General features: G+C 39.7%; 1 protein-coding gene across 3 annotated transcripts in view; it reads right to left on the bottom strand.

Annotated features, from left to right (window-relative positions):
- Positions 1-19,357, bottom strand: part of tra2b (transformer 2 beta homolog) — a 33,246-nt gene that overhangs the window by 8,444 nt on the left and 5,445 nt on the right. The window contains exons 2-7 of one of the 3 annotated variants that reach the window (XM_073046396.1): positions 13,811-13,968; positions 11,167-11,335; positions 6,871-7,059; positions 6,586-6,701; positions 4,791-4,862; positions 3,960-4,033 (exon numbers count right to left, since the gene is read on the bottom strand). In XM_073046396.1, coding sequence (XP_072902497.1) covers positions 3,960-4,033; positions 4,791-4,862; positions 6,586-6,701; positions 6,871-7,059; positions 11,167-11,335; positions 13,811-13,968 — 778 coding nt within the window. Of the gene's footprint in view, positions 1-3,959; positions 4,034-4,790; positions 4,866-6,585; positions 6,702-6,870; positions 7,060-11,166; positions 11,336-13,810; positions 13,969-19,357 lie in introns of all 3 variants that reach the window. The other 2 variants (XM_073046395.1, XM_073046397.1) reach the window with 2 other exon arrangements.

Genomic DNA, 19,357 nt, shown 5'->3' with positions numbered 1-19,357 from the left:
AGTACAGGAAGGGTCTGAGAAATGTATTTCAGAGGGAACCGTGTCTGTGAGAAAGAGAGACACACCAGTTCCAGTGCGGATCTGGAGAGACATGGGAGCTGAGCTGTCATTGATTAGCAGTAAGGTACTGGATTTTGGTCGCAAGACTGCAGAGGTAGCTTTGAGAGGAATAGGAAAAGGGACCGAAGTGGTGCTCTTGCATAGGATCATTCTGAATTGTGATCTGGTATCTGGACCAGTTGAAATAGGGGTGCGATCAGAATTCCCGAGAACTGACGTGGACGTCCTTCTGGGTAACGATTTAGCCGGTGGTAAGGTTTGGTCAGCAATGAAGCTGACGAGCCAGCCTGTGAGTGTTGAGGTCCCACCCCTAGATTCCAAGATCTATCCCGCATGTGCGATCACTCGCAGCATGTCGAGAAAGGCAGCTGAGAAAGAGACCAGTTTAAATCCAGCCAGTATCGATTTGGCCGAGACGTTTTTACCGACCCTGTACCAAGAGGGTTTAGAGGTTGGTAAAACGGAGAATAGGAAAGTGAAAAAGAGTAAGGGAGAGGAGGTAGTCCTGCCCTTAGCCAGGAGGAAATTTATAGAGGCACAAAGTAAAGATGAGAAACAGATAAGGCTGTTAAAAGGTCCAGGGTTGGACATGGATGATCTGTCTGGTTTGGCAGAACTGTTTGAAGAAGTTGAAAATTCTAAAGGTGTTCCCGACAATAAAATGAGGGCAGTCCTAGATGAAAAGGATGCCATTACCTTGAAGAAGTCTGCTGGGTTGGCAGATGAGGTTGTTTCAGCCCGCGGGGTTGAGTTTACTCCGGAAGGGAGTTGCCCAGAGAGTAGCTGGGAGGATCAGGGGAATTTAGAATTCGAAAAGGGTACGGGCATTGAAAGCCTGGAAGAGGCAAATGTCCCGTTTGACTGTGTTCAAGATGTGGATGCATGTGGTACTGAACCTAGTAATGGAGCTCAGAAAAAGTCTGAGGTATTTGATTCAGTTGAAAAGGAATGCAGTCCTTGTGGGTCAGATGGACTTGGTTCAGTGAAGAAAGGGTTAACCTTGGTAATAATGGGAAGTGAGAATTCCCAGTTGTTTGTGTTCGAAGGTGTGTTAGGAGTTAGTGAGGAGATAAAAGGTGATGATGTGAATCTTATTATTGAAGGAAAAGGGAAAAATGTAGTTCCCAAATTGAATGAAGAAAATTTAAGGTCTGGATTGATGTCAAAAGCAGCAACCAGGCTACAGAGACAATGGCTTGGTAACACGTTACCGGCGAATCAATTACAGGTTGAGGTGGAATGTAAAGGTGCCCCACACGCTATTGTTATTCACGAGTGTACTGTGAAAAGGCAGAATTTGAAATGCTGTTTGAACAAAGAGTTTAAACTGAAAACTAATAGCCTGAAGGGTCCTGAAGAGAAAACTAGCAACTTGCTTAAAATTAAAGAATTGTGTGGAAATTCGGAAAATGGTCTAAGTTTGGACCACATTGTTGATAAAATAGCTCCTATGAAAGGAGCAGGCGAAAGCCTATTTCCCTCACCACGTGGGAGTTAACTGGAAAAGGGGCGAGAGTTGACAGGATGCCATATTAACTTTCCGGTTTTAAGGGATTTCGATAAAGCATGTGAATAATAAAGACAACCCCCATGGAAGATTGACTGTTAAGTTTGAAAATAAAATAAAGATTAGTATTTGCATGAACTTTTGTAGTATACACGTAAGCTAAAATCACAACTCTTTAATTTTTGTTTGCTGAAAAGGAATAAAAATAGGTAGTTATTAAATTGGAGTCTGATGCTACAAGACTTTAGTAAGGTACAAGATGTTAAGATAGTAAAGGAAGTGACAATGTAATCGCTAACTGTTTAGATGCTGAATTGAATGTATAACTGTATTACTCTGTAGTGTTAAAAAAAACTCTTTTGTATTGTGTTAGATTCTAAAATCCTGTAAGACTGTATTAATTCATTTTTACCGATGGTAAAAAGGCTTTGAAGGAAGGGGGTGTACGACTGTGCCACAACTCTGAGGGGCCGAAGGGTACAAAGTCGCCCCCTCCTTTTTGAGAATCGCAAGATCGCTATTAATTCGGGTCTGGGACCCAGGAAATGAGAGAGACACACGCAGAATCCACAAGGGTTTGGAATGTGTCCTGGCCTCAGCAAGACAAAGCCACGGATAACGGCCATTGTCTCTTGGAGACGGAATTGTGTACTGAGTACTGTACTATTCATTGAAGCCCTCAGGGTATGACCAGAGTGGGCTGGTTGAGGGATTGCATCATCCCAACCTGACTGACATCTGAGACCCCGTGAGTAAGGATAAAAGAGGGTCTGGGGAACAATCCCTTTAGACGCACCAGGAGAAACGCTAGAAATCCCGTGGCAGCGTTTAATAGCGACAGCCGGTGGGGGGCTCACGTGCGTCCTTTCCCGTTGCCTGGGATTGGGGCCTTACCACGGAAGGACGGCTTTAGCTAAAGGAGAGGCCATAAGTGACTGGCCACACCAACGGAACTCTCGAAGGATCGGAATCATAAAAGGAATTGGCAAATTTCTAAAAATCTCTCTTGACTCCAACCAAAGGCTGCATGAACTGAGTGACTTTTATATTTCCATTGGACAATACATTATCCCCTAGACAACGATAGAGCTATTTCTTCTTATTATTATACCCACACTTTTAGACTTAGTATTGACGACGTATATTATCTGTATATTTGCATTGATATTATTTTTGTGTATTTTTACCAATAAATACTGTTAAAAATAGTACCATCAGACTTCAATGGACCTCTCTATCTTTGCTGGTAAGTGACCTATATACGGGGTTCGTAACACTATTAATTAGATTAATGTTTTGAAGTTACAAAACATACCAGTCGAGTGGTGCTGCAATAAAAATCTTGCACTCAACTTTAACAAGGAATTGACTGGAGACTTCAAGAAGGGAAAGCTGGAAGAACATGAACCAGTCCTCATTGAGGGTTCTGCGGTGAAAAGGGCAAGGAGCCTTAAGTTTCTGGGTGTCAACATGTCAAAGGTATCTGACTTGGGCCCAGCACACTGATGCAATTATGAAGAACACACATCATTGGCTCTACTACATTAGGAGTTTGAAGAGATTTGGCATGTCACCAAAAGGTTCCTGGAAACTTCTATACATGTATGGAGTTGAGTATTCCAACTGGTTGCATCAATACATAGGATTGGATTGCTCTAATGGATAGAACTGAAAGAGGCTGCAGAGGGTTGTAGACTCATCTAGCTCAATGGCAGGCTGAACCTTCTTCTCAAAACAAGGAGGAAGTCCGGGAGCCTAAAGACATAAACTCATTCATCCAGGAACAGCTTCTTCCCCTCTGCCATCATATTTCTGAATGATCCATGAACACTACCTCATTATTTTTTGCATCATTTATTTTTGTAGTTTATTTTATGTCTTTGCATTGTATTACTGCCCCAAAGCAACAAGATTTACGTCATATACAAAAGTGATCCTGAAATCTCTCCACCTCATTCTCAACGACAATAGTGAGCAACAATTGCTGGTCTAACAGCATCACAATGCCATGGTGGCATTCAGACAATGTGATTTAGGATTAAGAATTTGATTAGGCAATTACAACCCTGAATCAAGAACAAATAGTCGTTAATTCAACTCACTGCAGTAGCTCTAAATGGAATAAAAACTGGGGAAAATGGGGATTAGTACAACTAGGTACTTAAAAGTCTGCATGGATACAGGGACTCCGAGGGCTGTTCCACACTATATATTTTGGCCCCCATACCACTCACTTCCCAGAAGGAAGTAAGGAATACCTTCATCAGAATCCTCTCAAAAGTTATTTTTTCATTTGTCCCCATTCATACGTATGAACCCCTTAAAGCTCTGCAGTCAAATGTATCAATTTATCTTAACATAAGCTTGTGATAATTGAGTAAGCTGTCCTTACGTGGTGAGTAGGAGCGTGATCTGGAGCGAGAACGATAGCCACCTCTGTTGTAATATGGAGAGGGAGAACGCCTCCTGAAACAAAAAAAACTTATGAAACATAGTAGTAGACAGTGAGTACAACTCATCAAAACTTCTAAAGGAACCAGGTGTTTTGCTGGGAAGAGGACCCTACTCCACAATAAAGAACCAAAATTTGCAATTGGAAATCATTATACAAACAGTGCTTACTGAGCCAATGAACTGTAGATTAATGTGTACATTGATGTGATGCACTGTGGTAAGGAAGGCAAATGCAATGTTAGCATTCATTTCACGAGGACTAGATTACAAAAGGAAGGATGTATTGGTGAGGTTTTCATTATAAGGCACTGGAGAGGGCCTAGAAGAGACATATGAGAGTGATCCTGAATGCTCTGATGTTTCAATATGCATATGACAAATAAAACTCCCTTCCCCAATATTTTTTTCAATTATTAACTGAGCACAGTCTTGAAGCCAAACATAATAATACAAAAGCTGGAAGATTTTAGTTGGATTTCTGCATATCATCCTTTCAGGAAATGAATGTGGCACACAATTCATGTTTTAGCTATATATTGATGTTCAGTCTCAGCTTGATTAAGTTAAAGATTTCAAAATTACAGGATACAATTGATGTAGATGCTCAAGAGCACAACATCAGAACTTTCTAAGAAACAGGTATCAAGAGCAAGAGTTAGTGCTGGCAAAACAGGCAACACTTGATTGTCATCTTTAAAGGAAGCTACATGTTTCATTTTCTCCTGGAAATTCTCAGTTCAAAGACAGCATAAAATTACTGTCTGCCCACCTGTAGGACCTGCTGTAATAATCTCGGTCATCGTATCTGTCATATCTGTCATAACTGTCTCTGCGACGTGAACTACTGCAAAGAAAGGGTAAATAGTTAAAGACGGTATATAAAATTAAACACAACAGAAGATCATAAGGTGGAAATGAAATGGGTTTGTAAGATAGAAACATAGAAAACCTACTGCACAGTACAGGCCCTTCGGCCCACAAAGTTGTACCAAACATGTCCCTACCTCAGAAATTACTAGGCTTACCTATAGCCCTCTATTTTACTAGGTTCCATGTATCTATCTAAAGGTCTCTTTAAAGACCCTATCGTATCCGCCTCCACCACCGTTGCTGGCAACCTAGTCCACGCACTCTCCATTCTCTGAGTAAAAAACTTACCCCTGACATCTCCTCTGTACCTATTCCCCAGCACCTTAAACCTGTGTCCTCTTGTGGCAACCATTTCAGCCCTGGGAAAAAGCCTCTGACTATCCATACTATCAATGCCTCTCAACATCTTAAAACCTCTATCAGGTCACCTCTCATCCTCCATCGCTCCAAGGAGAAAAGGCCGAGTTCACTCAACCTATTCTCATAATGCATGCTCCCCAATCCAGGCAACATCCTTGTAAATCTCCTCTGTACCCTTTCAATGGCTTCTACATCCTTCCTGCAGTGAGGCGACCAGAACTGAGCACAGTACTTCAAGTGGAGTCTGACCAGGGTCCTATATAGCCGCAACATTACCTCTGAACTCCTAAATTCAATTCCACGACTGATGAAGGCCAATGCACCGTATGCCTTCTTAACCACAGAGTCAACCTGCGCAGCTGCTTTGAGCGTCCTATGGACTCGGATCCCAAGATCCCTCTGATCCTCCACACTACCAAGAGTCTTACCATTAATACTATATTCTGCCATCATATTTGACTTACCAAATTGAACCACTTCACACTTATCTGGGTTGAACTCCATCTGCCACTTCTCAGCCCAGTTTTGCATCCTATCAATGTCCCGCTGTAAACTCTGACAACCCTCCATGCTATCCACAACACCTCCAACCTTTGTGTCATCAGCAAATTTACAAACCCATCCCTCTACTTCCTCATCCAGGTCATTTATAAAAATCACTAAGAGTAGGGGCCCCAGAACAGATCCCTGAGGCACACCACTGGTCACTGACCTCCATGCAGAATATGACCTGTCTACAACCATTCTTTGCCTTCTGTGGGCAAGCCAGTTCTGGATCCACAAAGCAATGCCCCTTGGATCCCATGCCTCCTTACTTTCTCAATAAGCCTTGCATGGGGTACCTTATCAAATGTTTTGCTGAAATCCATATACATTACATCTACTGCTCTTCCTTCATCAATGTGTTCAGTCACATCCTCAAAAAATTCAATCAGGCTTATAAGGCACAACCTGCCCTTGACAAAGCCACGCGGACTACTCCTAATCATATATACTTACCCAACACAAATGCACTTGGAGTTACAACCTTCTATATGTATACATTAATCCTCAAAAAATCTTATCCAACATTTATTCTGCATATTTTAGTAATAAACTATTTTAATAACAGAAATATTATACATATAGTTACTACTAAGTTACAATGCTACTTCTTGATCATAAATTCATTTTATTTAGACAACATTCACACTTCAATTTCTCATTCTGTTTCTTTAGGCTGGACCAGGGGTTGCCAAGCTTTTTTATGCCATGTCCCTCTACCATTAACCGAGGGCCCCATGGACTCCAGGTTGGGAACCCCTGGGCTTGTCCTTCTGTATTAGTTAACTTACTAAGTTGGTCTTCCCATGTAGATACCAGGGGTAGGTGTATGAGCTCTTTTAGTAATGGAAAAATCAACACGGATCCTGCGTCCATCTAATTCCATTCCATTTGCACGTTCTTTAGCCTGGCAGGAAAAAAGAGAGTCAGAATACAAGCCAAGTTGAAATTTATTGAAAACACACTGTTCATCTTTGTTATGGCAATACAACTGATTAATTACAACAAAAATACCATCCAAAGTGGCTTGCTGAAGCAAACTGATAGTCAAGAGATTTTAAAGATGACTTTCCTACCTCTTTAGCATCATCAACATTCTCAAAGTAGACGAAAGAAAAGCCTCTGGAGCGATTTGACTGTTGATCATAAACAACATTGACACCTGCAAGAGGGCCATATCTTGAAAAGACTTCTCTTAGATCTCGCTCGGTGGTGTATAGACTTAGTCCAAAAACTCCCAGACAAGTGTTGGGGTCAGGGTTAGCCTGTATCAAAGATACAACACTAAATTAGAGAAGCCAGTCACCTTGGTCAGAAAAAGGATCACTAAAATATTCGTGGACTCAATCTGCTGATATTAATTCAAAATTTCATGTGCATTTTCACTTTATTAAGCTCATTGTCAGCTGCTTTGAACCAGCATTAAATACAATTAAGTTGAAACCAAAGCTCTCCATAGTTTCACTCGGCATTTGCTTTGTGTTTACAATATACTGTGTACAGCAGTAGCAAACCTGAGTAGAGTTAATTAGCAAACATTAAATGTTGACAGCACAAATTTTAACTGTCCACTATTTGCTTCACAACAGAGTTCTTTGAATATCTGTTTGGAAAGGCAGCCTGCATTTCTCTGCTAACCGAACTACTGGTTCAATAGTGAAATGATAACAGATGAAAGCAAATACATCTGTCAACAATGAAAATCTCCCTGCTTAAAACAAGGAAGTTGGATTTAAAGTAATGGACTATTTATACAAGGTTCAAAGAAACAATTGTCAAGTTACCTCTCAATACAAGCATGACAAATTTAAAAATACAGGTGTCCCTCGCTTTCTAAGCGTTCGTTTTACCACATTTCGCTTTTACAAAAGACCTACATTAGTACTTGTTTTCGCTAACCGAAAGAGGATTTTCACTTTTAAGAAAGTCGCCTGCTTTAAACTTGTGTTTATCCCAAGAAAAGACTACCATGACTGTGAAGCCTTGCGCAGGCAGGTGTGTGCGCATGTGTGTATGTGCCGATTTCCCCCCCCCAACAAATCGGTTTTGGCTCAATCTTCCCGATTCTGGTAAGTGAAACTACACTGTACATACATTATTTCTACTTTATATAGGCTGTGTATTTATCATATCATTCCTGCTTTTACTATATGTTAGTGTTTTATATTTATATAAATATTTTAGGTTTTATGTGCTATTTGGCATGACTTGGTAGGTCATTTTTTGGGTCTGGGAACGCTCAAAAATTTTTCCCGTATGAATTAATGGTAATTGCTTCTTCGCTTTACGCCGTTTTGACTTACGAACGGTTTCATAGGAACGCTCTACCTTTGGATAGTGGGGGAAACCTGTACAAATAAATGAGCTTGTTGCTTGTCACATATAGCATACTATGAAAGACATGAAAGCAAATAGAACCCAGGCATGGTAGATAACTGACCTCATAGAAAAAGAGAGCAGAAGCCACATATAGTCACACTTCATCCATTGGACTCGACTCACTTCCACCTCAATAAAGTGACATGCTGGAGCCATGGCTAAGATCATGCCTTCAGTTCAGGGCCAAAGCCACAACCCTTTTTCATTACAATGAAACAGACTTATACCAGTGTATTAACAATTTGGGGAGCATTCACATGGCACACAGTGAAAACCAGAAGGCACTCTAACCATCTGGAGAATTATTCAAATACCGTTACAGTACCTGAGTAAAAAATAAAAAGCTGGCTTTACTAATGCTGCACTACTGCTTTTTCAGGAAAGAAGTCAACTATCACAGTCAACTAAAAAACAGAAAGAGGATGACATACAGTGCAAGAAAAAATTTATGAACCTTTGCAATTACCTGGCTTTCTGCATTAATTACTCAAAATGTGGTCTGATCTTCATCCAAGTCACAATATCGGACAAACACAATCTACCTAAACTAAAACCATGCAAACAATTGTACTTCTCTCCAAAACTGAGTATACCACTTGAACAATCACAGTCTAGATTCAAAGTAATTCAAATTAGATTCTCTGGGGTCATTTTGGAATCAGGGAGACCAATCAATGAATGCTGTGGCATGAACTGAAGAGGTCTGTTCATGCAAGGTATCCCAGAAATACTTATGAACTGAAACAGTTTTATATAGAGGAATGGTCAAAAATTCCTCCCCGTCATCGTAAATCTGATTAGCAGCTACAGAAAATGTTTGGTGGAGGCTATTGCCCCTAAAGGAAGTTCCATCAGTTGTTAAATACAAGGGCTCACATACTTTCTCCAACCTGAATTGTGAATGATTAAACAATGCGTACAATAAAGACATGAAAAGTACAATTGTTTGTACGGAATTAGGTTAAGCAAATTGTATTTGTCTACTATTGTGACTTAGATGAAGATCAGACCACATTTTATTAATGCAAAAAACAGGTAAACACAAAGGGTTCACAAACTTTTTTCTGGCAACTGTAACTGCTATGGAAACGGAAGAGGATAAACAAGACCCAATTTCTCAAGAAATTAGCAAATTCAGAGATACTTTATCTTCTAGTTTGTGAGTAAAGCAAGAAAAAGACAAATTAAAAAGGAGGGACAAGAAAGATGTAAAAGGAAGAAGGAATGTAAGAAAAGAGTGGGAACAAAAGTGTGGCAAGACCATGATAAGAACTGTGAGAGAACCATAGATAAGGAAAGGGAGCACAACTGAGAAAGGGATAGAATGTGGGATAAACAGAGAGAAAAGCCAAGGAGAAACAACTCCAGAGCTACCAAAACCAGTTCCTGCAGTCTTAGAGTCAACTCCTACCATGGAGGCTGCAGAACCTGAGATTCTTCTACAGCCACAAGACTCACCAGCTAAGCAGAGATCCCCCTTTTCAGGAAAGACATTATCCCACAAGATCAAGAAATCCTCCAAAGTGATCAAATCTTTAGGCCTGAATAGTTGTATTATACAATATACTGTGTATACAGTTGAGATGATTTCTATATTGAATTGGTAGTTTATAGCTAAACAGGGAGGAGTGTTGTGTATTTAATATTTTAATAATATTGTAAATATATTGTTTAAGCATTCTTAGTTGTTTAAATAATGCATTGAGGGTTTTATGTAAATGGCATACATCATTACATGCCACATCATACGTGTGTACCTTGCTTAAAGTAAAAACAAAATAATACCCATTCTCCTGGGCCCCCATCATTTTCTTGCAAATAGTTTTATGATTCGGAGTTACAAAACATAACAATAGTGACCATAATTCAAAGTTTCAAAGTAGTTATAGAAGAGAATACAGATGGAAAGATCTGTATTCTTTCCAGATACAAATATACAGATACAAATTAATTTTAGGACAGCATCTGACAGATAGATAGTTGCAGAGAGGTTTACATTAGACAACTCATTCAGAAGTGAAACAATAAGAGCTCAGGGCCAATGTGTTCCCACATGAGAATAGGAGAGGGGACCATTAAACGATATCAGAAGACTTGCAAAAATGGAGGGTTAAGTGGGAGGAAAGGGCTAGATTGATCTTGGAGTAGGTTAAAGGGTCAGCACATCACTGTGGGCAGAGGGGCCTGTGTTGTATGTTAAGCTGGCCCTCAATTTTAACATTGCTAAATGTAAGATAATAATTTATACAAGGATGAGTAGATGGAACAGACTTCTTGGAAAGCATAATAAAAAAATGGATAGGTAATAGGTAACAATGATTAATAAAGTTACTAAAGCGAATAATAATAGAATCAAGAGATTACTTCAAGCCAGTAAGTAATAGTGGAAATCTATTTTCTAAAGCAGACCAAGGGAAGCAGTCAGAATCAGTGCTGATCACTGAGTACCCTTTATTCCCCACCTCCCAGTCCACTATCACACACAAAGGATAATTTCCAGTGACTACTTAACTTACCATTTTTGAGATGGGGTGGACCCCCCCCCCCAACCCCCAGTCATGGGGAAAATGGGAAAACTCCACACAGATAGCACTGTGTCGGGACTAAATCCCAGGTCACTAAATCTCTAAGACGAGATCTTAACAGGGGTGGCATAGTTGGTAGAGATTCCAAGTATTGATTGAATATGATGTATGTAGATACAATTGTACAAGGAAGCAAGGCCAAGCCAGCAGTGGGGGCTTAGAATTGTTGAAAATCAAATTGAGAAATTCAGTAGAAACTTCTATTCCCAGAATGTGAATTTAATATCACGAGCAGCAGATGTGAATATCAAGATGCACTTATGGAGTAATTCAGCCTGAGAGATAGAATGCATGATTTCATGAGGTTAGCTAAAGGGTAAAAGGCAAGTTCTCCAAGCACATCAGCAATAGACTAGTCAAGACAAATATTCTGTGCTTAGCTTATTTAAAAAAAAACTTATCTCTTACCCGATTACCAATATGGCGCCTTCGGTTTGACATGGGCGAGCGACTGTGGCTACGACGTCGCCTATAGTCAGGGCTGTAGGACCTGCTCCTGGATCTCCTACGGCGAGAGCGAGATCGGGATCGAGACCTTGAATAACGCCTCCGAGAACTCCTCCGAGATATTGACCTGCTAAATCAAGAATATTTTAGCTTTATTTTGAATGCAAATTAGCTTCAACAAGACACTGAAGATTGATAACATTCTCCCTCTCTTCAAATGCTCACATAGTAGAATAAAGTCTCAAAACTTTTTTTCATTGAAGTTGCCTGCGCTTTTTAAAAAAAGTCTCTTCTTCATAGCCATTGCAGATTACTGATTGTATATTAACCAGATCAATTCATTCACCTCATTTATTGCACAGTGACCAGCACATTCCCAAGAGGACCACAACCACGTCATGGCTTGGAGGCTTGAATGCCTGAGTTCTGTTATCTGGAGTCAGGGCTTTATGCTTCGACTCTTGGTAGAGTCACCTATGCCAAACAGGTCAAAGGGTAGAGGCCAGACTAATGAATGGTCCACCAGTCCTCCAGGTTCGGGGGTTCATCTCTGGGCTAACAACCCCGAATGGCAAAACAAAACTGCTACGGAAACAGCAACGAAGAATCCTCTACATGTGAGTAGTCAAGGACAAACAGAGATAGAGGACCTTCATTGCTGTTTTAAATGCCAGTGGCGCAATGGGAAGTAAAACCAGCAAATTATTTTTTTTTAACAGATCAACCAGTTCCAATCTATGCTTCAGCCCAGTCCAAATACAATACGAATATGGTTATGAAAACATGAAATATATGAAATTGAGATTAAAACTGATTTTATGAAATAAGGAACCACATTCCCAATAAAGATAACTCAAATCATAGTCACATCTGAAGTTCAGGCATGTGTGTGCTGTGTGTGTGTATAGAGAGAGAACAGATGTGCAAGAAATAGATGAAATCCAGTCAAGAGGTCTGCCTACTTTAGTACAGGGGACGCCATTGTTCAGGATGACATTTCAGAGGCACTTCGGTAGAACGTCTCATTGTCAGAGCAAATATGATGGAACAGAGGAACTGAAAGACCGTAAGAAAGAATGGCATAGAATCCTTGCAGGACAGCAATCAAGGCAGGTGAGAGACCTAGACGGCTTACAGTGGATATTGGTTATTTGTCAAAATCCAGGAAGGGATTGTGAAGGTCACAGCAGGGTAGAAATTGTTAAATTTGAAGTAATGAAATCTTTGAGCATGGCTTGCAATGTCAGTGGTGGGCCGAAGGGCCTGTACTGTGCTGCACTATTCTATGTTCTAAAATGAATAGAGATGATGAGAACTATGAGAAAGGGAGTCTAGAAGAAGGATTCTGAGTTAGAAAATTAACAAGTAGAATTTGGGTGAAATTTAGAAATAAAGGGTAGGAAACAATGGTGTAAATTGTATGTGGACCATTAAGCAATAGTGGCAATACAACATGTAATGTAAATCCAAGAATCCAAGGTGTAATAACCATCTGGCGGGGGGGGGGGGGGGGGGGGGTTAATCCAAGCAGATTGGAAAAAGCAAATAAGCTGTAATAAATGAATAAATGTGAAGAATGAATTAAGAGGAACTTTTTTTTTTAAGATTACTGTATTGGACCAATCACGCAACAGGCTCTTTTGTGTATGAGAGGGGCTAAATGATGATCTGGTAATTAAGGAGGCAGATATAATTAATTTTATAGGAAGATTCCAGCAACTTGAATCTGAATTAAGCAAACTACGACTGAATGAGAGATGAATATTAGACGATAGAAAATAACAGAATGAGTGGTCCTGTCATTTCCATCACAAATTAAAATAGGCCTTTCCTTTTAATCTAATGATTTATAGAAGATCCAGGAACTTCCTGATAACAATGATGTGAGGGACTCTTCAGTGCCGAAGACCATATATGGCGCAAATACCCAAGTGCCCTCCAGCTATCCAGCCACTACCCTCAGCTACTTACCACTGGAAAAAGTATCTTTCCCACTATTAAAATGTAGTCCTTGATACATATCTTTAGGTCCGTAGCACAACACAACTTTAACTCTAATCTCAACATTATCACAGACTGACTGCAGGCTTAAAAAAAAACACTAGCGTCTGGAAGTGTTACCAAAGAATGATCCCTGAAATGGCAGGGTTAACATTTGGGAAGTGTTTGGTGGCTCTGGGCATGTACTCACTGGAGTTTTGAAAAATGGAATCTCATTGAAACCTATCAAATATTGAAAGGCCTAGATAGAGGGATCATGGAGAGGATGTTTCTTATAGAGGAGTCTAAGACCAGAGGGCACAGCCTCAGAATACAAGGATGTCCTTTAGAACAGAGATGAGAAGGACTTTATATAATTGGGGGGGGGGGGGGGGGGGGGGGGATTTGTGGAATTTATTGCTACTGACATCCACGGAGGCCAAGTCATTAGATACACTTTAAGCAGGTTCTTACAATTAAAACTTGTATGCATTGCATTCTACATGAATATTAAAGGTGGCATTGCAAAAGAAACAGAAATATGTAAAAATGTCAGAATCCGCACCAATGTATCAAAATCATAATCTAATTAACTTGAAGCTGCAAAGCAACGTTAGCCACTTACCTGGATTTGGATCTTGAACGTGACCGTGACTTGGACCGGGAGTGCCTTGACCCATCCTTAGAATGAGAGCGTTCTGCAGAATTTGCTGGAGACTGGCTGGCAGACTTGCCAGATCCACGAAGACTTGAACTTGCTGATTTAGATGGAGAACGTGAATCCTACATGCAAAAATATATGTATTACATTTTTACAAACCTAGGACATGGTTCTATTAAAATAAGATCTGATTAAAATCTTAAAAGCATCTGAAATGAAATAAACAAGCAACCTAACTTGTATCCCAGTTTTGCCTGTACGGTTTCAATTAGGAATGCCCAGGCATAAATACTTTCCTAGAATAAACTAACAGCCCTAGGGTGTATTCTTCTACCTTGGTTTGTACAGTGCATGCATTTGTTTTTAGTACAATATACAGGTACGGGCTTACGTTAGCCAAACGATTTGAGTGAATTTATAAATAAATTCAATTCAAAATTAAGAGCTCTGGTATGTGAAAATAATCAAGCTAAACAAGTTTTCATGCTTATTTACTTTTTAAACCAAATTTCACTCAAAATTAAAGTACCTTGAAGTGAGGTTTCACTCAAGGTTTCGTGACACTACCGCAAGCCCCGCACGTACACATAAACAGACTAGAAATTACTTAGCGTAGTGCTTTCTGATTCCAGATACTTCTGATCTTAACTTCATTCTATTTCTTTTCTTCATTCTTCAGTGTCAAATTCTCACTTGGTTCATCTTCCCACTTCACACACTGCACACATTCTATTTGTGGGACTTCGTGTCTTTTTTTTTAGCATGCATTCTTTTTTTTCCCCAATTCAGCTTCACTTATTCCTGAGCTTCAATTATTACACAAAACTTGTCAAATGACTTCTTCCACATTTCTTTTCTTCATGAACATTAACCTTAACAAAAAAAGAACAGGATGAGGCATGTAATTGCAGAGAAAACCCTGTGCTGAGATTAACCAGTTACAACCAGTGAAATTTTCATCAAAGATTCTCATCTGCAACAACTGTAGTAATAGGATGTAAAACTATGCCAGGCAGTGATAATTTATAATGGCCTTGGGCAGTTTTCCACTCGGCAACACATAGGTCACTGCTAACTATGGGTATTTGGTTATAAACCACAATCCAAAAGTCTCCTACTTTAACATACTTCGCAATCTATAACTGGCAACAATCATTTTAGAATGGAATAATCTCAGCTATTTTTATGGTTCGGTTTGCATCTCACTTATTGCTCATCCTCCTCTGGTGGAAGTATCTGGGAATAGGCTTCCCCACACCAGTTATTAAGCTCACTCTGGTCAGCAAATTTGAGGAGAAATGCAAGCAGAAATATGTCAAATGAGCTGGATTGAAAGACAACCTTCCAATTTGGATCAATTGATCCTACTGTTAACACTAAGTTCAAGTTCTTAAGGCTTCAAGAGTCAGTACAAACATTATCAGGTAGTCATCAGACTGATACTCACCACCTCTTACCCCAAATATCTCTTACCTGGAGGTGCACATAATGCTGAAATATTAAAAATTGATTAATCGAAAGTCAAACAGTGGTAAGTGATATTGATGATAACCCAATCGTCATGACCCCTATAAAGAGGTTGAACTATTCCCCCTCAAATCTTAGAATTAATACCACTGAACAAACAGCCCCAAAATACATGCACCAATCAGTCAAACAATAGTGATAAGCCGGGCAAGTAGTGCCCATACTAAGCTTATACAAGCCTTTCATACCTTAAAACAAATTAACAAACCTCCAAATGTGACAAATTCTATTTAGGTCTGTCCCATTTTCTTTCTTTATTCAGTTATGATTTAATTTTTTAACTAGTAGAATGGTATGATGAAATTGTTCCATAATTTTGTATTTTTAAGATCATACAGTTATCTTGAACTATTAACTGCAGCTACAAGTCTTGTACTGGAGCTTCTTATATTACTATATTTATGCACTTAGCAAAATGCCATTAAATAAGTTAATCCTATAATGAGGCAACTAAGCACAAGGTATCCAAGCTTCACATTCAAAATACTGGTCCTCCACAAATCCAAATCCAGGGAGGAACATCAGATCCAACTCAACAGCATGATTTCTTTAGAAAAGAGTTGTTGGTTGGAAATCAGTCAACAAGCTTCACTGGTTTTAAAGGCCATCAAGACCATCCGGAAAACCAGTCCAACTTCAGATTAACCTGGATGAAGTACAGAAATTTCATACTTTTCACTTTGTTGCATTTAGCAATGAACTAGTATAATGACAAGCTTGAAGGGTGAACTAGTAACAACTATTCCATTAATACTCTATTAAACTGATTGAACTGTCAAGAGATTTATAGTTTACAAAAAGTGAACCTGGACAACCATAATTCTAAAAGTTCTGATTTTGAAAACACTGAGGTAAACACTCTGGGTAATAACTATCATGCCCTACTACCAAACATTTCTTTACCACACCACCCCTCTCTCCGCAGGAATCTCTCCTTCCATTAATCTCTTGTCCACACCCACTAACTTCCTGCCTGGAAATTGTCCTTGCAAGCAGAAGTGCTACACCTACCTATTCAACTCCTCCCTTGCCTCCATTCAGAGCCTCAAGCAGTTCTTCCAGGTGAGGCAACACTTCACCTGCAAATCTGTTGGGGTTTTCTACAGTATTCAACACTCCCATTGCAAGCTCATCTACACTGGTGAGACCAGACATAAATTGAGGGGCCACTTTGCTGCACCTGCAAAAAATCCGCAACCATTCATATTCCAACATGTTGGTGTACGGTCTCTTATACACCCACAATTATGCCACCCTCAGGTTGTAGGAGAAAAACTTCATAATCCACCCCGGTAGCCTTCACCCTGATGGCATAAACATCGATTTATCCAAATTCCAGTAATTTCCCCCTCCTCCTTACCTCTTCTCATCACCTGCCAATCACCCCCCCCCCCCCTCTCCGGCGCCCCTCATCCTCTTTCTCCCATGGTCCACTCACCTCTCCTATCAAATTCTTCTCCAGCCCTTTACTCTTTCCACCTATCACCTCCCAGCTTACTTCATCCCCACTCCCCACCCACCTGGCTTCACCCTTCACACTCTGGATAATACTCCTTCCACCACCCCTCCCCATCTTCTTATTCTGATTTCTTCCCCCTTCCTTTGCAGATCTGAGGAAGAATTTTGGCCTGAAACATGGACTGTTTATTCATTTCCACAGATGCTGCCTAACCTGCTGAGTTCCTCCAGCACTTGCGTGAATAGCCATCATGTGTCGGTTAGCCACGAGTGGTAAATCTTAGCACAACAGTACATCAGAGAATGCACTACCAGAAACAAGAGTGTTAATGGAATCACTATTAAGATGCACTATTGGTTGTAAGACTGCACCAGAAACCTAGTGCAAACCCAACAATGATCTGCAGGGGCTGCTGTAGGGCACCCAAAGGAGGGCAGTACAGCATCCTCCTGGATGTAAGTAGCCCCTTCTCTTTTTTCGACTGCAGATCTCTCCCCAGTAATTACTGTTGAATATTACAACTCAATGCTGTGGAGACCTGAACAGGCAAATGAAAAGCAAGCGGAACAGAAGCTTCCACCATATTCATTAGGTGATGAGAGTGACTATAGGATCTAAACAGTCTATCAGAAAAGGGACAAGGTGCTTTCAGTTATGATAGCTTGAGCATCACAGCAATGAGATTGTCCTTTTCACTCACATGCAGCCTCTCCACATCAAGCTGAAGGACAATTCACTGCTGAGATGAAGGGCCAAACCATTTATTACTCCAGGCTCCTAGTACGGTAATGGCAAGTGCATTACCATTTCTGGCAGAGCAGAGCATTACCTAAGCAGATACCTATTCTGAGTATGTATACTTGAATGCTCAGATTGGAGGATCAGATCAGCGTAACTAATAAGCATTCTGTAGGATAACTTGAACCAAAATTCCAATGTATAGTGTAATAATTCTATGGGAAAAGTGTGTCAAGCAGTTAGTTTGGAAATATGTACAACAGACAAATGAGGACAATTAATTGGATCCAACAGCAGACTTAAAAGTACACAAACAAAATGCAGAGCATGTTAGGAATCGGAAATTAAAATAGAAAATGCTGAATAAACTCAACAGCTCCCAGAATAAGCTAGCAGAGAAAAACCGTGTTCATGTTTTTGGGTCAATGTTCTAGTGCACTGATTCTTGATTTCCTTCAGATGGTCTCTGACCTGCAGGGAACTTCCAGCACTTTCTGTTTTTAGAACAGTATTAGACAACTGAAAACACTTTCACAACATGAGTTTTGAATTAGGAAGAATCAGAATAATTATTTAATATTGTTCAACTTCATCTTATAATACCGTTTCTCAACATAACAGAACAATATTAGGCAGATGAAATACAAGTACTTGCAGCTGCTGATCATATTACAGTGATAGGACTACAAAATAATAGTTGAGTTGTGAAGCACACTTGATGGCATGTGTGACTATACCCCATTCCTGTTTCTTTCATATATATAGCAACAAAACTGTTCCCACTACCTTATTATACCAGTATCCAGGATTCCTAATACTAAACTGGGCACACATTTTCTCCCAAAAGGTACAGCTGACTCACCTCAAAGTGTCATAGAAGTGATTATCAGAATACTATCTCATTAGTATCAAAACAAATAAAGCCTCCAATGCCTTCTGTACCAAAAGCATTCCTATTAGATATGCCTGTTAAGAATATGAATCTGTTCAGTATCAGCCAATGGGTATTAAACTCTACTTGCAAACAAGAAAATCCCAAGTACTAAACACTTCGAGGTTTGTTTAAAAGCAGTAAATGTGCATGGCATGCTCGTTGGCTTTCCCCTACCAAATTATTTTATCAATGTCCAATAAACACAGGTACTAAAGGACTGAGTTGACGTGAAGAGCATTACCTAATGCAGTAATTATAGAGTATTTCTTTTGTTAAACTGCTGTCAACTTTCACATTAAATTTTGACTAATTTAAATAAATATTTGAAGATCAATGACTGCATTCAACCTCAACTGACACTAAATATGCAGGTTCCAGTTCTTTCAAATGCTTGAAATGAGTATAATTTATCAAAAATAAGCTGGGATTCTTGTTTACTGGATTCCACAACAATCTGAAATACTGAAGTTCATTTGCTGGCAAGGTTCTAATAATTGAAATATAATGCATTTCGATTAACTGGACCATCAGTTAATCAGGCCAGCTGCTTATAAAAACTAATGGAGAAAATAGCCGGTATTCCCATTGTTTATTTAGGACACTATGATTCTTAAATGGGACAAGAAACTGTTGTCAAACAGTTTCAAACTGTGCGTACTAGTGTGGCAGTTAGATACTACACCATGTTATATACAATCACCTTGAATGTTAGAACAAAAATGAATATTTGGAGGATGCAATCATTGAAAGCATTGTATGAAGACAGTCCATTGTCAGCAGTAGGTGCCTGCACTGATCTTGTTTATTTAGTCAAAAGAACATGGCAGCATACACTGAATGAATTTGATAACTA

The sequence above is a fragment of the Hemitrygon akajei genome, chromosome 5, assembly GCF_048418815.1.
Source record: "Hemitrygon akajei chromosome 5, sHemAka1.3, whole genome shotgun sequence".
Lineage (NCBI taxonomy): Eukaryota > Metazoa > Chordata > Chondrichthyes > Myliobatiformes > Dasyatidae > Hemitrygon > Hemitrygon akajei.
This window is presented reverse-complemented; position numbering and strand designations above follow the sequence as displayed.